The sequence below is a fragment of the Mesoplodon mirus genome (assembly GCF_964341445.2).
Source record: "Mesoplodon mirus genome assembly, chromosome: 18".
Lineage (NCBI taxonomy): Eukaryota > Metazoa > Chordata > Mammalia > Artiodactyla > Ziphiidae > Mesoplodon > Mesoplodon mirus.
This window is the reverse complement of record NC_138994.1, coordinates 44,634,003-44,654,800: the sequence shown is the minus strand read 5'-3', so window position 1 is coordinate 44,654,800 and position 20,798 is coordinate 44,634,003. Positions and strand designations below refer to the sequence as shown.

Sequence of the window (20,798 nt, the reverse complement as noted above, 5' to 3'; positions counted from 1 at the left end):
CTTGTTAACTGTTTCTTGCATTTTGTCTATTCTATTTCCAAGATTTTGGATCATCTTTACTATCATTATTCTGAATTCTTTTTCAGGTAGACTGCCTATTTCCTCTTCATTTGTTAGGTCTGGTGGGTTTTTATCTTGCTCCCTCTCCTGCTGTGTGTTTTTCTGTCTTCTCATTTTGCTTATCTTACTGTGTTTGGGGTCTCCTTTTTGCAGGCTGCAGGTTCGTAGTTCCCATTGTTTTTGGTGTCTGTCCCCAGTGGCTAAGGTTGGTTCAGTGGGTTGTGTAGGCTTCCTGGTGGAGGGGACTAGTGCCTGTGTTCTGGTGGATGAGGCTGGATCTTGTCTTTCTGGTGGGCAGGTCCACGTCTGGTGGTGTGTTTTGGGGTGTCTGCGGACTTTTTATGATTTTAGGCAGCCTCTCTGCTAATGGGTAGGGTTGTGTTCCTGTCTTGCTAGTTGTTTGGCATAGGGTGTCCAGCACTGTAGCTTGCTGGTCGTTGAGTGAAGCTGGGTGCTGGTGTTGAGATGGAGATCTCTGGAAGATTTTCGCTGTTTGATATTATGTGGAGCTGGGAGGTCTCTTGTGGACCAGTGTCCTGAAGTTGGCTCTCCCACCTCAGAGGCACAGCACTGACTCCTGGCTGCAGCACTAAGGACCTTTCATCCACATAGCTCCTCAATTTGGGATGATTCGTTGTCTATTCATGTATTCCACAGATGCAGGGTACATCAAGTTGATTGTGGAGCTTTAATCCACTGCTTCTGAGGCTGCTGGGAGAGATTTCCCTTTCTCTTCTTTGTTCTCACAGCTCCCGGGTCTCAGCTTTGGATTTGGCCTCGCCTTTGCGTATAGGTCGCTGGAGGGCGTCTGTTCTTCGCTCAGACAGGACAGGGTTAAAGGAGCCTCTTATTCAGGGGCTCTGGCTCACTCAGGCCGGGGGGATGGAGGGGCACGGAGTGCGGGGCGAGCCTTTTGGGAGGTCTGAGGTCTTCTGCCAGCGTTCAGTAGGTGTTCTGTAGGAGTTGTTCCACGTGTAGCTGTATTTCTGGTATATCTGTGGGGAGGAAGGTGATCTCCGCGTCTTACTCTTCTGCCATCTTCTGGCTTGATTTTTATGGTAAAATCCCAGTCAGACTTTTTCCCCACAATTTACCATGTAATTTCGGACTTCATTTTAATTAATTTAGATTCACCTTAAGTGGTTGTTTTCTGAGGTACATGATTGTTGATGTAGAAAATCCCAAAGAATTTCCCCCCAAACTCAGAACTATGAAGTGAGTTTAGTAGGTTTCAGGGTATAACATAAACATACAAAAATCAGTTGTATTTCTTTATGCTGTATGCTAGCAGTGAACATGTGGACACCAAAATTAGAAATACAGGGACTTCCCTGGTGGCGCAGTGGTTAAAAATCTGGCTGCCAATGTAGGGGACACAGGTTTGATCCCTGGTCCGGGAAGATCCCACATGCCATGGAGCAACTCACTTCGTGCACCACAACAACGGAGCCTGTGCTCTAGAGCCCGAGAGCCACAACTACTGAAGCCTGCGCGCCTAGAACCCGTGCTCCACAAGAGAAGCCATGCAATGAGAAGCCTGTGCACCACCACAAAGAGAGGCCCCTGCTCCCCGCAACCAGAGAAAAGCCCACGCGCAGCAACAGAGGCTCAATGCAGCAAAAAAAAAAAATAATAATAATAATACAATACAATTAACAATTACTTAAAAACAAAAAGAAAGAAAAAGAAGAGTTTAGGTGTAAATCTAACAAAACATGTACAGGACTTGTATGCTGGAAAGTGTAAAACAAGGAAGAAAGAAATTGAAGAAGATCTAAATAAATGGAAAAACATACTTTATTCACGAATTGGAAGAATCAACATAGTAAGTAAGCTAATTTTCCCCAAACTGGTAAATAGATTTAATGTAATTCTTATCAAAAATTATAACCCTGGCTTTAAAGCTTGACATACAGTATCCTAATTATTATTTTCCCAAAGCACTATAATTGTATTTCCCCCAATGAAAATTTTAACAGCTTTATGGGGATATAATTGATATATAACGAACTGTACATATTTAAAGAGTCTCGACATATGTATACACTGTGACACCATCATCTGAATCAAGATAATGAACATGTCCATCACCCCCAAAGTTTCCTCCTGGTCCTTTGTAATACATCCTACCGTCCTTCTGTGCCTCCCATAAATCCTGCCTCTCTATCCCTAGGCAACCACTGGTCAGCTTTCAGTCAATATAGATTCTTTTTTTTTCTAGAATTTTAGATAAATGGAAAAATAGAGTCTACACTTTTTTGGTCTGACTTCTTTCAATCAGCATTATTATTTTGAGATCCATCCATGTTTTTGTGTGTGTTAATAGTTTATTTTTATCATTTAAAAATTATTTATTTATTTAATTAATTATCTTTGGTCTAAGCCACTGTCATATTTTATCTTTTATTTTGCAGTAGGCTCCTAAATGGTCTCACAGTTTCTACCTCTTACTTATTTATTGTTTCTGGCTGCGTTGGGTCTTCATTGCTGCGGGCGGGCTTTCCTCTGGTTGCGGCGAGCGGGGGCTACTCTTCGTTGCGGTGCTCAGGCTTCTCATTGTGGTGGCTTCTCTTGTTGCCGAGCACGGGCTCTAGGTGCACGGGCTTCAGTAGTTGTGGCTCCGGGCTCTAGAGTGCAGGCTCAGTAGTTGTGGTGCACGGACTTAGTTGCTCCGCGGCATGTGTGATCTTCCTGGACCAGGGCTCAAACCCGTGTCCCCTGCATTGGCAGGCGGATTCTTAACCACTGCACCACCAGGGAAGCCCAATAGTTTATTTTTATCATTTTGTAGTATTACATTATATGGATTTACCACAATGTGTTTATACATTCACCTGTTAATGGCCATTTGGGTTGTTTTCAGTTTGGGGCTATTACAGATAAATATGCTGTGAATATTTGTGTTCAAAGTTTTTGTGTGGACATATGTTTTCATTTCTCTTGAGTAAATACCTAGAAGTGGAACGACTGGAACAAACGGGTAATTTCTTAACTTTTTAAGAGGCTGCCAAACTATTTTCCAAAATGGTTATGCTGTTTTACATGACCACTAGCAGGTGTGAGAGGTCCAGTTCCTCCACCTCTTGGCCAACACTTGGACTTTTAGTCATTGTAATAGGTGTGTTGTGATATCTCATTATGTTTTAATTATTATTCTCCTAATGATTCATGATGAGCATTTTTCATGTGCTCCGTGTATATCTTCTTTGGTGAAATGTTTGTTTAAATCTTTTGGCTCTTTAAAAATTGGGTGATTTGTTTTCTTTTTAGTGAAGATATAGATTTCTATATGTATTCTGGACACGAGTCCTTTATCAGGGGTATAATTTGCAAATACTTTTTCTCAGTCGGTGGCTTGTCCTTTCATTCTCTTTAACAGTGTTTTTCAAAGTGCAGAAACTGAATTTTGATGAAATCCAGTTTATCAATTTTTTCTCTCATGGCTTGTGCTTTTGGTGTTGGCATCTAAGAAATCTTTGTGTAAACCAAGGTCACAAAGATTTACTCTTATGTTTACTTCTAGAAGTTTTTGTGATTCTACTTTTGGTTTCCTCTTTGATCCAAAATTTAATTTAGGGGAGTATTTTGAATTTTTTTGTTTTAAACTGTTATTAATTTTAGACATTTTTGCGATTGAGGCCTGTGCAGTTTATACTGTAAAGGAATGAGGCTGATAGGGGTTGGGAGGCAGGGGAGTGTGGATGGTAGAAGGTGGAAGAGGGACAGGAGTGCATAAAGTATAATTTTTGTCTAGATTGCATTTTTGTTCTACTGCTTCCTCTCTTTCTAGATACCAAACTCCTCATGTTTATACTGCACTAAATCTTTCTTGTCTTATTCTTCCTCTTTTCATAAGTCCTTTCTCTCTCTCTCACCCACTCATCCATCCAGTGTCAGAAAACCCTATGTGCGCTACCTTCACAGTACATCTAGAATCCATCTGCTTCTCGTCATCTCCCAGTGCCTATCTCTTTGGTCTAAGCCACTGTCATATTTTATCTTTTATTTTGCAGTAGGCTCCTAAATGGTCTCACAGTTTCTACCTCTGCCTCCTTCAGTGTATTCTCAATGCAGCAGAGTGATTCTTTTTTTTTTTTAAAGACTTATTTCTTTATTCATTTTGGCTGTGTTGGGTCTTCGTTGCTGCACACGGGCTTTCTCTAGTTGCGGCCAGAGGGGGCTATTCTTCCTTGCGGTGCAGAGGCTTCTCATTGCGGTGGCTTCTCTTGTTGTGGAGCACGGGCTCTAGGCCTGTGGGCTTCAGTAGTTACAGCATGCAGGCTCAGTAGTTGTGGCTTGTGGGCTGTAGAGTGCAGGCTCAGTAGTTGTGGTGCACGGGCTTAGTTGCTCTGTGGCATGTCGGATCTTCCAGGACCAGGGCTCCAACCCGTGTCCCCTGCATTCGCAGGCAGATTCTTAACCACTGTGCCACCAGGGAAGTCCCCAGAGTGATTCTTTTAAAATGTGTGTTAATATCACTCCTCTGCTCAAAACACTCCAAAGATTTCCCATCTCACTCTGAGTGAAGAAAAAAGTCCTCAGGTGGCCCTGAAGCCCTACATGATCCCTGGGGTCCCAGGTTCCTCTCTTATGCCGTAACTATCTTGCTCATTCTCCTCTAGCCCTGCTGGCCTCCTTCCTGTCTCTGGGACATGCCAGACTGCCCCTGCCTCAGGGCCTTTGCATTTTCTTTTGTTCCCTCTGCCTGGAATACTCTTGCTTCCTTCAGGTCTCAGCTCAAATGTCTTTTTATTAGAGAGGCCTTGCTTGACTCCTCTACAAAGTACTAACTGCCTCCCTCTTACTTTTTTTATTTCTCATGAGCACTTATCTGACACATTACACAGCTTCTTATTCTTTTTGTAGATCTTTTAAAAAAATTTTATTTTATATTGGAGTATAGTTGATTAACAATGATGTGTTAGTTACAGGTGTACAGCAAAATGACTCATTTATACCCATACAAGTATCCATTCTTTTTCAAATTCTTTTCCCATTTAGGTTATTACAGAATACTGAGCTGAGTTCCCTGTGCTATACAGTAGGTTCTTGTTGATTATCTATTTTAAATATAGTAGACACAGCTTCTTATTTGTTGACTGCCTTTCTTTCCTTGCAGAATATAAGTTCCCAGAGGGAGGGAACTATGCTTTGTTCACTGCTGTTCCCATAGTACTGAGAGCAGTGCCCGGTGCATAGTAGCTGCTCAGCAACCACCTGTGGAGTGGGTGCATGTGTGTGCCCTGTCTGAAGGGGTAACCTCAGTGAGTGTTTTCCTTAGTAATTTGTAACAATCTAGAGAGATTTAATAAAATTAAGTCCAGTGAAAGATAATTGAGTGTGTGTGTGGTGGAGCTGGAAATGGGAAAGGGGATGCTGGGTGGTGAGGGAGGTACAAATATTGAATGTTCCACAAAGCCATATATAATGTTAAAAAAAATAATAGCTAGGTGAGAACTGTGTTTGAGAATAAATAATTTTGGAAATAACTGAGTCTGGTTCAGTTTATCAGTTCACTGTAGTTTTTATTTATTCAACCTGAAGAGAAAAACATCACAAAGCAAGTGACCCAAAATAGCACATTTTGTGCATTTCTTCAGCCCCTTGGCAGCATCATGCACATGTGTTCACTCTTGGCTGACTTTTGTGTGAACCTCCCGGCTCTTCACCCGCAGCTTGTTGACCTGGGACTCGGCAATGTCAGCCCGTTCCTCGGCCTCCTCCAGCTCGTGCTGGAGCTTGCGGAATTTGGCAAGATTAACATTGGATTGTTCCTCCTAAGAATAAAGTTGTGAGAGTTAGACTTTGTGGTTCTCATTGCACTTGTCACAAACAGGATTATTTCCTCAACTCAGATATTTCCTTCTTATGGTTTGTTTGTCATATCTGATTTCAAATCCAGACAGAACTTGTAACTTCAATTACATTTTTTTTTTTTTTTTTTTTTTTTGCGGTACGTGGGCCTCTCACTGTTGTGGCCTCTCCCGTTGCGGAGCACAGGCTCCGGACACGCAGGCTCAGCGGCCATGGCTCACGGGCCCAGCCGCTCCGCGGCATGTGGGATCTTCCCGGACTGGCGCACGAACCCGTGTCCCCTGCATCGGCAGGCGGACTCTCAACCACTGCACCACCAGGGAAGCCCTCAATTACATTTTTTACTCTAAAGAATGAAAGAAGAAACAGTTTTGAAATGGAAGAGACAAGCTTATTATGTCAAACCCATGTATACGTGAAATCTATTTACAATGTATGGACTGGGTGGAAAGGAGGAAGAGACCCGTGTACGCTTGCTCACAGAGGTTAGAAAGTAAATGTAAAGTCAAATTCTAACTTTGGGAAAATGCCAGTTGAAATGTTTTTGCCATATATTTTGACGTTGGTATACAGAGACGCTGCGGGTGGGGGGATGGGGATAGGAAGAAAGCATGCCCTCTGTTGGTTGGACTTACTACCATTCGTGCCTCTCCCTTTCGTGTTCCCTTACCTCTTACCCACTACATTGTGTCTGGGAGAGTGGGGAACAACCAGGAAAAGTGAAGCTGAAGAATCTTCCAACACATCCTAATTTGCTACAGCGAATGTGCAGGGATAAGTCCCTGCTGATGACACTGGTAGTGAGGGAAGGAGTCAGCTGGGGTAAAAGATTTCTGTTTGGCTTTTGGGAACAATTGATTTTGTGCATTTCTAGAGGGAGAGGAATATTTATCATGGTGTTAGATTTTCTGCTGGATATTCTTTGCAGCTATCAAGTAAGGTGGGTTATTTGGAATTTTCTTTTTTTCCTCCAACCCTTACAAGCTGCTTAATAATAAAAACATCTCGTCTTGAAGTCGTATTCTATAATTAGGATTTGGGGGTAAATTCATATTCATATCACCTCTCTTAAAATAAGAATGACATATTCTTACTTGGTCGCTTTCTTTCTCATTAACACATTCTCTTAATACACTTTCTACCCCCAAAGAAGTTTTCTTCTTCCCTCAGGGGCTTAAAGATACTTACAGCCTCCTCAGCTTGTCTCTTGTATGATTTCACCTTCGCCTGTAATTTATCTACCAGGTCTTGCAGCCTGAGGACATTCTTGCGGTCTTCCTCAGTCTGGAAGTTTGAAAAAAATGGTCTGCATTGAATCCAACAAAATAAACCCACTACAGGTGGTGAAGTAAATCACTTTGATATGATGGCAGGTGGGCCTGGCGTAAATGTGGTCAACTCTGAGGCTTCCTTCATAGTATTAACAGTAGCCACTCTTGTTAAATGTCCACTGTGTGCAGGCACTATGTTGGAGAGTTATACACGTCTCTAATCCTTACCTCCCTACTCTGGTGAGTAGATGTTTTTATTCTATTTTACAGGTGATGAATTAAGATTTACAGTGTTAGGTAACCTATCCAAGTTTAAAAAGTAAGAGAGGCCAAACCAGGACTAATACCAGTTTATCTGTCTTTGAAACCTATATTCTTTCCTCACTTACACTATTTTCTAAAGGCCTTCCTGATTTTCCTAGCTTAGGAAAGGGTCTGTGATAGGTGATTGGGTCATTTGCCCCTTATATATATATCAAGTTAATATGTAGCTATTTGTGAGTACCACCTAGTCACTAGGTTTTCACTTTCCCTTTGTGCAGGAAGTCTGGATATTCTAGAAAGCTCTTCCCCTTACCTGGTAGGTGAGTTCCTTTACTCTTCTCTCGTGTTTCCGCAAACCTTTAACAGCCTCAGCATTACGTTTCTGCTCACTTTCAACCTCTCCTTCAAGCTCACGTACCTACAATCAAGAAAGATATTTATATAGTCAGTCTTGGGGGATGTTAATTAACTCACGACCTACTGAAGATACTGGGTGGCTGTCCCCAGCCATAGGATAAGGATGGGAGTCAATATACAAGAAGAGAGAAGGATGGGGGAGTGCCGTTTTCACTTCCCGGATTCAGAGAGATTGGGAGACCCACCCTGGCCTCCAGCTTCTGGATCTGCTTCTTCCCGCCCTTCAGGGCCAGCTGCTCAGCCTCGTCCAGGCGGTGCTGCAGGTCCTTCACCGTCTGCTCCAGATTCTTCTTCATCCGCTCCAGGTGGGCGCTGGTGTCCTGCTCCTTCTTCAGCTCCTCGGCCATCATGGCCGCCTAATTAGTAAATAAACCAGTATAACAAACCTGGTAATGGCAGGTAACACACAGTTTCATTAAACAAATGCTCATTTGCTCACATCAGTGATGGCCTTCTTGGCCTTCTCTTCTGCATTGCGCGATTCTTGAATTACTTCTTCCACTTCACTCTGGAGTTGTGAAACATCATTTTCCAATTTTTTCTTGGTGTTGATCAGGCTGGTGTTCTGTTAAAAGTAGTGGAAATTTACAAGACCTGCAGTTTGCACACTTGGGATTTTACAAATGTCTTACTCGTCGTTGGCTTATGCAGGGGACCTAATGACAACATTTCACTGAACTTTAAATATTTGTTCAGTGCAAAATGTTAATCATTTGCAAGGTTGGTTCCCCCGGCCCCTCCACTGCCCCAATGTCCATCTGATTTATGCATGAGGACGTGGAGGTTCAAGAATGTCCATATTAGTTAATTGCTCTTTCAATTATATGTCAACCAGACATCGCTAGTGTTCTGTCCTTAAAAGGTTGGAAATGTTAGAAAAGAGTAGATTCTTTCTGTGAGAGCCTGGCACTGAGAGTTTCTCAGTTGGAAGGAATCTATTCTCTGTTAACTTGAATGGTTTGCTCCCTTGGGGAATACTGAATTACTCTTACGAAAACCGTTTCTTAAAATTTCAACCCAGTGGTTCTCTAAGGGAAGCAGTATCACCTCAGTGGGTATTTGGAAATGTATGGGGGTGGATATTTTTGGTTGTCAGAGTAACTAGGGCGTGCTACTGCATTTAACGCCCAGGCTGGTCAGTGATGCTAAAGGTCCTGCAAGGCACAGGGACTGTAGACATAGCAATGCTGAACGCTGAAGTGCTGCTGATGAGAAACACTGCGTGGAACATTTTCAGATTTTGGAGTCAACAGATATCTTTATTCAGGTTTATTCCACACCATGGTTTTCAAAATAATCTAGAGTCAAATCTTATTTTTAAATAAAAAAAGTAATACCTTTGCCCCGTTTTGGTAGAAAATCTTAAAAAGAACACACAGCAAAAAATCATCTATAATCGCATCACTTCAGGGTAATTGCAATTAATATTTTAAAGCATCTCCCCCATCCTCTTAAATATACACATATTTATAAAAATAGAGTACTTCCATATTATAATTCTGATTCATCACTTTACAGTACACCAGCATTTGTTTGGTGTGAGGGTCTCACCTGGGTGTGCAGGAGCTGGACGCGCTCGCTGGCGTCCAGGAGCTCCTGCTCCACCGTCTTCCTGCTCCTCTCCGTCTGCTCCAGGGTGGCCCGCAGCTCCTCGATCTCGGCCTGTAGCAGGTTGGCTCTGCGCTCCGTGATCGCCAGCTGCTCCTTCAGGTCCTCTTGGCCCCGGAGAGCATCATCCAGGTGGAGCTGGGTATCCTGTTAAGTTAATAAAAAGGCTTAGACACCCTGAAGAGGATGCGAACATCCCAGGAGATGAACTGGAAGAAAGGGTTGGTGCCAGGAACGGGAAATGACAGGCCTGTCATTTGAATGAGCATGAAAATGGGGATGTCACCTGCTTAGGTGAGAGAGGATTATCAGGAGACTGATTCTTGTTGTGTTTTATGCCATCAACTGGTTATTTTTCATGTGTGAGTCACCAGTATCTATAATTTATGGAGCATTTTCCATATGCTGTACCCATTACTTGACATCTGCCTTCTCACTTCATCCTCACAAGTAACCCTGTGAGGTGGGTAGTTTCATTCTTAATTTGTAGAAGAAACAGAGGTTCTGAGAGGTTATAATAACTTGCCTAAAATCAGGCAGCTAGTAAGTGACAAAACTAAGACTCAACCTCAGGCCTATTGGTGCCAAAGTCTTTTAATTTCTCTCGTATCATAGCTTATCTCTGGGCTTCTGTTTGTTCTTTTATATAACGTTTCTTTAAAAATAATATATTCGGGGCTTCCCTGGTGGCGCAGTGGTTGAGAGTCCGCCTGCCGTTGCAGGGCACACGGGTTCATGCCCCGGTCCGGGAAGATCCCACATGCCGTGGAGCGGCTGGGCCCATGAGCCATGGCTTCTGAGCCTGCGTGTCTGGAGCCTGTGCTCCGCAACGGGAGAGGCCACAGTGGTGAGAGGCCCGCGTACCAAAAAAAAAAAAAAAAAAAAAAGAATCTGCTTACTAATGCAGGGCACACGGGTTCGAGCCCTGGTCTGGGAAGATCCTACATGCCACGAAGCAACTAAGCCTGTGCACCACAACTACTGAGCCTGCGCTCTAGAGCCCGTGCTCCACAACAAGAGAAGCCACCGCAGTGAGAAGCCTGCGCACCGCAACAAACAGTAGACCCTGCTCGACCCAACTAGAGAAAGCCCGCGTGCAGCCACAAAGACCCAATGCAGCCAAAAATAAATAAATATATATTCTATGTGTATTTATTTTTAGCTACCTCCATACTACGAACTGTATAATTTGTTAAAAGAAAAAAAAATGGATGGTGTAACAAGAAGGTGTTGTGATGAATGGGAGACGGGTCACTTCCCTGACTTGTCTGGGCTGTTAATGTGGACCCATCTACCTTCAGGATCCCTTGGGTGTTCCTGTAGTTCCTCAAGCTCTCTGCTGCCAAGCGGTTGGCGTGGTTCAGCTGTATTTCCATTTCATTCAGATCTCCTTCCATCTTCTTCTTGACTCTCAGAGCATCATTCCTGCTCCTGATCTCAGCATCCAGTGTGCTCTGCATGGACTCCATGACTCTAATGTGGTTCCTCTTCAGCTGGTCAATTTCCTCATCTTTTTCGGTAATTTTCCTATCAACTTCAGACTTGACTTGGTTCAACTCCAGCTGGATACGCAGGATCTTTCCCTCTTCATGTTCAAGAGATGCCTTAACAAAACAGTGATCAATTAATTATTAATCAATTAATAATGGAAAATGAATATTTGGAGGGTACTCCCTTGTGAGCCAAACTCTTACTAATATCAGTTTGTCTAACATTACAAAGTACAATAAAAGAGCTCTAGGACCCTACTAGGTAAATCATCCTTTAATTTATTCAGTCATAGACTTTATTGGGCAACTCTGTAATAAGGGTGCTTTGTAAAGTATAAAGTGCTATACAAATATTCTTCATATGAGTAGTAACAAAAATTATATGATTAAACTTATGTGTAGTGAACAGGAATTCTCTCCCGTTCTATAAATTAAAATGTTCACGTGATATACTAATTCCTGTTGTAGAAATTCTCAGTTTTAAAACATATATATATTTTTGATTACAAAATATGTGTCCATTGTAGAATGTGGGGTAATTTATAAAAACAAAACCTTCCTATTTTGCCTCCACTTAGAGGCACAATTTTAATGTGGTACATTTTTTTCTAGTTTTTTTCCTATTTATATATATTTATACATGATAAAGTTATATTGTATATGCAAATGTGTCTTGCTTTAAAAAATTATCCTCTACCATAAATATTTCCCCATATTAACTACATTTAATGGCTGTAGAAAATTGCATCCCATGGATGTTCTATAGTTTGCTTTACCTTGTTTTTGGATTGGAGATCTTGTGTTTAAACTTTGCCTCCATTTAGGATAATTTTCTTGGGATAGATTCTTAGAAATAGAACTGATAGGTCATATTATTAAAATTTTAAGACTTTTGATAACTGTTGCCAAATTGCCCTTCATAAAGGTTATATGAGTTCAGATTCTCACCTGCTCTGTAATAATGGATCCATCTCATAGTACCATTGCCCAATGAAAACAGTGGTGTTTCCACCAATGTTTATCTTTGATTTTCCCCCCACAACATCAATATACATACCTCTGCTTCCTCTAGGGCAGCCTGAATTTCACATTTCTCTTGTTCCACTTGCTTCTTTATCTTCTCCAGTTCATGGATTTGCTTCCCTCCCTCAGCAATCTGCTCAGTGAGGTCAGAAATCTCCTCTGTGGGTGAACAGAAGAGAGAAGTGGTCAGACTGATATAACATGGAAAGGTCTTTCCAGGGCCATATAAGGTAGGGAAGTTCAAGAGCACTCACGCTGCAAGTTCTTATTTTCTCTCTTTAGCATTTCAAGGTGTTCCAGGGATTCCTCGTAGGCATTCTTGACCTTGAACAGCTCAGTACTGAGAGAACGGGACTCCTTCTGGGAGCCCTCAAGTTCAGCCTGGGTTTCCTCATACTTCTGTTTCCATTCTGATAGGAGCTGAAAAGCAGTAAATTGTCAGCTAATGGAAGGAGAAAGGGAGACTAAGTAAAACATCGATGGAGTTTGAGCAGGCTGGGCCACCTTGTCAAAGTTCCTTTGCTTCTTATCGAGAGCCGCGCAGGCAGCGTTAGACCTCCCCACATCAAGCATGAGGTCCTCCACTTCATTCTGGAGCCGCTGCTTGGTCTTCTCAAGGGAAGCGCATTTGGCGTTCACGGCTTCTGCATGTTCCTCAGCTTCCTGCAGACGCTGGGCCAGCTTCTTCCTGAAAAGTTAGCCAGGCAGTTAAGGAGAGAGGTCAGGAACAGGGGCAAGTGCTAAACTCCTCAGCCCCCTTTCATAGTCCTTTTTCTACAATGTCAAGTAGCATGGTTTTCAAAACTGTGGTAGCCAGAACTGCTTTCTAGATGGATTAAACTGTGAAAAGGTCCAAAGTGGTGAACAACTGGACTCAAGTCCTTTTTGTTTCTGAATTGTTGGAGGCCATTGTTGGAGCTGACATTGTATGTATGTATCTTACAGCATATGATTTCAGGATTTTCAGGGCTTCTGATTGAGTATGGTATGGAGAATGATTAGCCAGGGCAATTCTATTGATTTATATCTCATCTCATTCCAAAAAGGATTTGAGACTAACTAGATATTTTATTGGTCACAGATATACTGGGCATATTCTTTTGCTTTCTCTGACTTTCCATTTTATTTTATATACTTTTCTTCCTAGAGAAAAATAGCCAGTTTCTTCTAATAATATATATTTGGTCATTCTCACCTGAGAGAGGAATGGATAAATAAATCAGGATAATTCATGTAGTCTAAGCAAAGGCAGGGTTTTTCTTTTTATTCCTTCTGAATTGTCTACATTCTTGCTTTACTCCCAATTGTGTGCCAACTATATATGTCTAATGTACACAAAAACCTTTAGCCCTAATGCTCTAGAAGATCTACCTGAAGGTCTCCTTTGGTCTGTACCCAGACTAAGGCTTTACTTTATTCAGACTAACTCTGAACATTATGCACAGTTCGGATGGCCTCCAACATGAGTTTTAAGAGATCTGTCTTTGTACTACAATACTTAAGAAGGTGATCTCTGGAATCAGAATGTCTGGTTCTAATCCCAGCTGTACTATTTATTAATCATATGCTCTTGTGTTAGTTGGTTAACCTCTCACAGTTTCAATTTCCTCATCTGTAAAACAGGGATACATTTAATAATGCAATGTAATGTTGCTAAGAAAACTAAATGAGTTTATATAGGATAGTATTTGACACACAGTATGCACTTAGGGTAGCTTCTGCTTTTGTTATCATCATCATCACAGCTGTTTTCTGGGAGTTGCTGATGAGCTGGGCAGCTAGGAAACCATGTCATGTCCCTCCTCTAGAGTTCACAGCACACACTTGGCCTCCTCCAGCTCCTCCGTGCGCTGGATGGCATCCGTCTCGTATTTGGTCCTCCACTGGGCCACCTCGCTGTTGGCCTTGGACAGCGCCCTCTGCATCTCGGCCTTGGATTCCTGCTCCTCCTCATACTGTTCCCGCAGCAGGTCACAGTCGTGGCGGGCTGACTGCAGGGCGTGGGCCAGGGCGTTCTTGGCCTGTGGAAGTATGAGTTCGGTGACTTAAATTCATTTCTTCAGTGATATTTAATTTATACACTTAAAGGAGAACCTAACTGAATATGTTTAGATTTGATCAGTCAAGAATACTTTTGGTAAAACTTACTTTGGTTTCTTCCTCTAGCTGACGTTTCAGCTCCTCAACCTGCTGCGTAGATGCTTGTTTGGTCCTTGAAAGCTGAGAGACCAAAGCATCTTTCTCATCCAATTGTCGGGAATATTCACCTAAGAATTACCGAAGTAAAGGAATAATGGCATAAACAAACAAGCCTAAAGTTTGTATATATATTTATATGTACATGACAAATACATACTTTATCTAATTATAAATATTGTTACAGAACTGGCTAGATTAAAAAGCAGCATTGCTATTGTAGTGTAACAAATAAACTAGGCTGCTGATTCTTTCTTGCTTTTTTTAAATTTCTTCTAACCCGCTCAGCAAATTCCTATAGTTGATTACTCCCCTCTAATATGGAAGTATTGCTATTAATTCAGAACCCCCGGAATTGCTTTTGTCTAGGCCATAATTGCGGGACTGAGGGAGATCTCTACCCGCTTCCGTCTGCAGGCGTGCCCTCTGAGCCGTCAGGTCACTGAGCAGCCGCTGCTGCTCCTCCTCCTTCGTCTTAAGTTCACTCACTTGGTCTTCTAGAGCGCGGCACATCTTTTCAAGGTTTCCCTACGGCACAGGTACCCATGAAATATGAGACATTGAATACAGTAAAAAAAAAAAAAAAAATTACCACTGGATTCTTAAAATATTTTTAGAGAATAAATTTATGTCAAGTGTGAGTAGAAACTTATGGCACCAACTCTATGGAACATGCTAGGATTCAAGTATGACGGGCGCAAAATCTCCCCAAAGCGCTCATTGTTGGAACTCACTCATTTATCCCAATGATACTTGACACTGACAAAGTAGATTTTGAAATAATCTTAACAGATTATATCCAGCATTAAAAAAAAAAAGAAATAAAATGGAATATATTAGAATACAAAATTTTAGATCAGTGCTATAAACTGCCTACAAACAATGTTGAACGCCAGAGAACAATGAGGGTTCTCACAGGTTATTAACTATGCTCATCTGAAGACAGTATTGGGTACCTTGGCTTTGGAAATGGTCTCTGCATTACTGCTAAGGTCGTCGATCTCCATCTTCAGCTCACTCTTCTCCTTCTCCAGCTTCTGCTTGACCCTCTGCAGGTTGTCAATCTGCTCCCCCAGCTCGGCCACACTGTCCGCGTGCTTCTTCCTCAGCGTGGCCGCCGTGGCCTCGTGCTGCAGGGTGGCCTCCTCCAGGTCCCGGCGCAAATTCTGGAACTCGGCCTCCCGCTTCTTGTTCATCTCAATCTGGGCCGAAGTGGCCCCTCCGGCCTCTTCCAGCCGCTCGCTGATCTCCTCCAGCTCCTGGGAGAGGTCCGAGCGCTGCTTCTCTGCTTTGGCGCGGGAGGCCCGTTCTGCCTCGATCTCCTCCTCCAGCTCCTCGGTGCGGGCCTGGCAGTGACACAGCACATTAACATGAACTCACCTCAATTTCAGTTTTTTTGGGTGCAGAAACCAGTGGAGGTGAGATGACTCACCTGCAACTCTTTGATTTTCTTCTGTAGTTGAATTTCTACTGCCTGCTCATCTTCAACTTTGCTTAGCAGATTGCTGATTTCAAATTCTTTCCTTTAGACAGAAGAACAAGGCATATTAGTACCCATAAGAATTGAAAGATGATGTCACATAGAATTTTTTTTCTGGAGTTCCTACTTTTTAAGTTTCTCATCAAGTTGCTGTTTGTCATTTTCTATATCTACTATGGATTCTTGGGCCAATTTTAGGTCACCCTCCAGTTTCCTCTTGGCTCTTTCTAGATCCATTCGAAGTTTCTTTTCTTGTTCTAGAGACCCTTCAAGCTAATGAGAAAATAAGCTTTGTTAAAAATTGAAAGTATATTAAAAAAACCTTTCAAATGGATAAAACTTTCAAATGGATAAAAACACACATCATCCACTTGCTGTTCTAACTTGGCTTTAGCTTTGGTCAGGGTGTTCACTTTGTCCTCTTCTGCCTGCAGGTCATCCAGGGTCTGCTGGTGGGCCTCCTGGAGGGCCTTCTTCTCCTTGGTCAGCTTAGCTATGACTTCGTCCAGGCCTGCCATCTCTTCTGTGAGGTTTTTCACCTAGAAAGGTTAAGGAAGAGATTATCTCTAAAGCAGCTTAGTTAGATGGCAGAGTCTCTATATGCTGTATACAAATATATTTCATACCTTGTTCTCTGTGGCATGTTTCTCCTTCTCAATCTTGGCCAGTGTCAGCTCAAGGTCATCTATGTCTTTCTTCAGTTCCGAACATTCGTCCTCCAGTTTCCTCTTCTTGGCCGTCAGCTCAGCGTTGAGCTCTTCCTCATCCTCAGCTCTCTCAGTCACTTCCTTGATCTTTGCCTCCAGCTGGATTTTGTTTTTAATCAGTTGCTCACACCTTTCCTCTGCATCAGCCAAGGCGTCAGCTTCCTGTGGAGAGATTTGCTGAGCTGTTTAGAGAATTTGTTACTTATTTTGAACTTGTACTTTGCACAAAATAGTAGTGTTTACTGAACGCTAATGAATTTTTCAGTATGAATACAAATTAATTGAACATCATTCCATTGTCTGGAGAAACGTAGCTAATTAGATATGGCACTATAGATTTAGAAGCAAATTAGCCTGAAAAATGACTGGATTGAAGCAAATGACTATTTTAAAAAGTATTGTGTAGAAGAGTGGAAGGACCAAAGGAAGCCTGGGTTCTTGTCCCAAATTTGCCTCCATATGTATGACCTTGTGCAAATTGATTTACTCCTCTTACCCTCAATTATCTCATGTAATTAAGAGGATTGGAATAAATGATTACTAAGAGCATTTCAACTATAATATTCAAAGATTTTTGACTTAAGTCAAATTGGTTAGTTTGGGTTTTGATCATTCCCTACTTGCCTCAAACAACTAGTTGCTACATTGAATTTTAAAAAGAAAAACTATGTAACATTATGCCTATAAATACATTTCCATGAAGCATTTTTCATATACTCAAAACCTCTCTGATAGACCATAACAGTGCTGTATAATTGTCCAAGGCTTCCATTTCCATTTTAAGAATTACCTATTAGTCTCAAAATGAATATTAGACTATATAAGAACTTGTAATTTTGAGAAACTACATAACTCAATGAAGTTTTTATAAATGATTAAAGGACTCATAAAAATCAGTTCAGCCACGACCTTATTACTCTGGGCTGGGGAATTTCTTTAACTTCTCAGTGTTTGTTTATATCTTAAGTTTTTAAAATGCTTAAATGTTTGATAATGAGGACTTCAGGGTTCCTTTGCTTTTATTTTTAATAGTCATACACTCAGTATATATTTACTCACTGACTAATGATAATACCTATGAAAAGAGGTTAAGATGAATAGGCTATGATTGGGACAATGTAACCTTTATATAAGTGAACTTATCAGAAGGAAAAGTTGAAAATAGCTTAAACATTTTAAGAAAACTATCCTTTTTTAAACAGATTTCTTCATGACATTGTTGGGCTTGTTGGACCAAGGAAATGGGAGGTTGTATTTGGCCAGAGTGCTGATGCCAAGCCTACCCCCACTCTGATTACAACTTCTTCTTTAACCAATAAACAGAGGCCTTGAGAACTCAGGATCAGTATCAAAGGAAGAATCACAGAGGTCACTAGCTCTGTCTTCCACCGTGGTAGTTCAGTTCAAGCAACTGCAAATGAATTTATTGAGCTAAATCCTGGGGGTTGAGGAAAAGAGATACAGAGAGAAATAAGAATAACTGTCTTTTATGAGTTTAAATACAATCTCATACACTTGTATTCAGGAAATAGGGCTCTTATAAGACTGGGATGAAGCAGGCAAGGCAGATGAGTAAAATGACAGATTTGGGGGCTTGCCTTTAAACTGCTTCCTTCATGCCTATTAAATTTGTGATATTGTTAAATAAATTCTTCAATCTCCCATTTTCCATTTGCAATTTGGAAGTAGTTGGTGCCTTGCTTCTTCACAGGAATATTGAAAGTTAAGTGAAATACTGAAAAAAGCAACTAGAAATTTTCTTTTTCAAGAAAAGGCCATTTGTAAATCCAGAGTGTATGTGAATTCCAGAAAAGCTTCCATGACGTGCATGCAGCACACAGAGTACTCACAGATTGAACCTGGAGCTGCAGCTCATTTTTCTCTTTCAAGAGAGTCACCATTTTTTCCTCCAGTTCCTTCCTTTTTGCCTCTGACTTGGCAAGTTCATCTTTGGTTTTCTGGAAATCTTCCTTCATGGTGGCCATCTCCTTCTCGGTTTCTGCACTCTTGAGGAGGGGCTTGATCTTGAAGAAGAGTTTCATCCAGGGCCAGTGCTTGACGTTCATGAAGGCACGTATATTATACTGGATGCAGAAAAGGGCTTCTCTGAAATGACAGAAAAGTATCAGTGTAGATTGATCCATTAGAGACAATGTCATTGTTAGTATTATTTTTTTACATACAAACTCCCCTTTTAATGACCCCCACACACACGTAAGTGATGTGTCAAATTCTGTGTATTTTATATGCAGGACACATGCGCACACGCACACACACACACACGTGCGCCCTCACACTCAGAGCGGTCCTCTGTGACCACTTTGCTCGTGCACTGCTCATACGCACTGCTCATACTGAACAATTGTGTGTTCTCAGGTCCCTGTCACGTTAGCAAAGAAGCTGACTTTAGAGGAGGAATACTTTGTATATATGAGCAACACATACCATTTTAAGAGTATTTGAGAAATCACAATATTAGTGACTTGGTATTGGGTGTGGCAGGTGTACGTTAATTGTGCTGCTTGGCCTTTGGCACACTGACATGACCTGTGAAAGGGCATGGCTTGCTTTCCTAATTGCCCACTGAAATTGAGCGTATGGTTTATCCTGTTTTCCTTGAAACCTCTCCTCTTATTTTAATCACTGCCGAATTATCTACTCCATAAACAACTTTTGTTAGTTTCCTCACATAATAGACTGGCTTTTCTCAGGTCCTTTCAAATGCCTACTTCTTACCTGCTCAGTTAGATTGTTAATGTCTGCAGAGCATTTAGCATGGATTGAACTACGAAATTTGTTTTATTTAAATAACATTTTAAAATAGTAATAAAAGATATTCCTTCTGCACACTGTAGCAATAGACTGGCAAGATTTACCTGCCTTATAACAATGTGTTTGCCTCTTCAAGCTTGTTAAAATGGAGATTCTCTTTCTATAGGTCCAATTTATAAGAACCATATCTCTGAGAAGGCAGATATCATGACATAAACCATAATGTTGACACATGGAAAAGACTTGGGAACACTTATACCACAGAAGTAAATAAGTACAGATGAGCAAAATGAATGCAAAACGTGTGTGTAAGGACAGGGAATGCAGTAGTGCTGGGTGGATGGGTTGGATGAGGTTAATTAGAGGAAGCGGAAATGGAAGTCTTGAATTGGTAAAGAGATAAATTAGGTTGAGAGGGGAGGGCTTGTGCAAACAGGAGAGAAGGAGATAAGCAAATTGTTTAGCCTGGCTGGAAAAGGCTGTGCAGTGGGAGATGATAGATGAGGTGGGGAATAGAGAGTGGCCTTGACAGACACACAAGCAACTTGGATTTGATGTGGGAGACCGTGGGGAACTGCAAACAGATACGGCATGATGAAAATAGTGTTTACTGCAAATGATTCCTGCTGCTGTATGTGAGATGAATGAAAGGGAGAAACTGAGGGAGGAGAGACGTGTTGAAGGGAATCCCAGTGTGAGGGGTTAAGCAGAGGCTGATGTGTTGTAAGAGTGAGTTCGGAACTGGGTGAGAAGTGCATATTAACCACAAAATGAAAGAGTTAATGAATAAGGAAGACGGATGTAAAGTCTCTAAGAGACCTTACAGTCCTTATCCTCTGCATGGTTACCTCCTTTGCAGCATCTTCTGATATTCTACCCTCATTAGGAATCCCCTACAGATGGCTTGAGTTCTTGTTATAATCTGGGCCAACTTTTCATCTCTCATTTCTTCCAGAAGACCCAGCAGGCCAGCTTTGAAGAAAACCTGGAGAGAGGGAAAGTTACAAATCATCCCAGACTACAGGAGATACAACTATGGCAGAGGACTTGGATCAGGTGTAAGTAATAGCCATACCTTTGTATGTCCAAATTTGTACTGGGTGTGATCAATATCAATAGAGGCAAGAAGTTTCTCAGAAGCCTTCTTGCTGTCAATGAACTGTCCATCTGGAATAGCACTTGCATTTAAAACTTTGTATCTGTTCAGTCAAAGAAAGAAAGAATGATTAGGAAGGTGTGATCATATATGAAAACCAAACGACACCAAAAAAAAGTCAGTAAAAAGAGAAAAAGCAAAAGTAGAAAATCCAACTGTCCTTTTAGGTTCAGATAGTAAAACAATACGATTTTCCACAAGCTAATGCATGCTTCCATTCCTATTTTTAAGAAATGCCACCTTCTCTAGCCTGTATTCCGTTCTAGCACCACAAGACTATATTATTTGACTTAATTTCATAGTATTGACGAAGCAGGATACATAAAAACAATGAACAGAGGACAACAGTGAAAATGGTTAATTAGTCACAGCATTCAGTGAAATGTGACAGAGGGAGACTGGCCTTTGTTTAAAATCCCCATATAAGATTCTGCTTGGGAAGCCCTTCCTGCAGATGCGGATGCCCTCCAGCACACCGTTACACCTCAGCTGATGCAGGACAAGCTCATGCTCCATGGCGCCTAAAAATAAATCAGAGTA

At 41.6% G+C, this 20,798-nt stretch overlaps 1 protein-coding gene across 4 annotated transcripts in view; it reads right to left on the bottom strand.

The window, feature by feature from the left end:
- Positions 1-5,634: 5,634 nt before the first annotated feature.
- LOC309794273 (myosin-8) overlaps positions 5,635-20,798 on the bottom strand; it is a gene marked incomplete at its 5' end in the record, with an annotated part of 77,338 nt that continues 62,174 nt past the window's right edge. For all 4 annotated transcript variants that reach the window (XM_082605528.1, XM_082605529.1, XM_082605526.1 and 1 more), the window contains 22 exons: positions 5,635-5,837; positions 7,063-7,158; positions 7,723-7,827; positions 8,012-8,182; positions 8,266-8,391; positions 9,378-9,581; positions 10,730-11,038; positions 11,982-12,106; positions 12,202-12,367; positions 12,452-12,635; positions 13,772-13,968; positions 14,096-14,214; positions 14,545-14,671; positions 15,100-15,489; positions 15,576-15,666; positions 15,751-15,896; positions 15,986-16,162; positions 16,250-16,492; positions 18,181-18,436; positions 19,951-20,087; positions 20,178-20,301; positions 20,662-20,779. In XM_082605528.1, the coding sequence (XP_082461654.1) occupies positions 5,688-5,837; positions 7,063-7,158; positions 7,723-7,827; positions 8,012-8,182; positions 8,266-8,391; positions 9,378-9,581; positions 10,730-11,038; positions 11,982-12,106; positions 12,202-12,367; positions 12,452-12,635; positions 13,772-13,968; positions 14,096-14,214; positions 14,545-14,671; positions 15,100-15,489; positions 15,576-15,666; positions 15,751-15,896; positions 15,986-16,162; positions 16,250-16,492; positions 18,181-18,436; positions 19,951-20,087; positions 20,178-20,301; positions 20,662-20,779 (3,761 nt within the window). In that variant the 3' untranslated portion in view covers positions 5,635-5,687. The remainder of the gene's footprint in view (positions 5,838-7,062; positions 7,159-7,722; positions 7,828-8,011; positions 8,183-8,265; positions 8,392-9,377; positions 9,582-10,729; positions 11,039-11,981; positions 12,107-12,201; positions 12,368-12,451; positions 12,636-13,771; positions 13,969-14,095; positions 14,215-14,544; positions 14,672-15,099; positions 15,490-15,575; positions 15,667-15,750; positions 15,897-15,985; positions 16,163-16,249; positions 16,493-18,180; positions 18,437-19,950; positions 20,088-20,177; positions 20,302-20,661; positions 20,780-20,798) is intronic.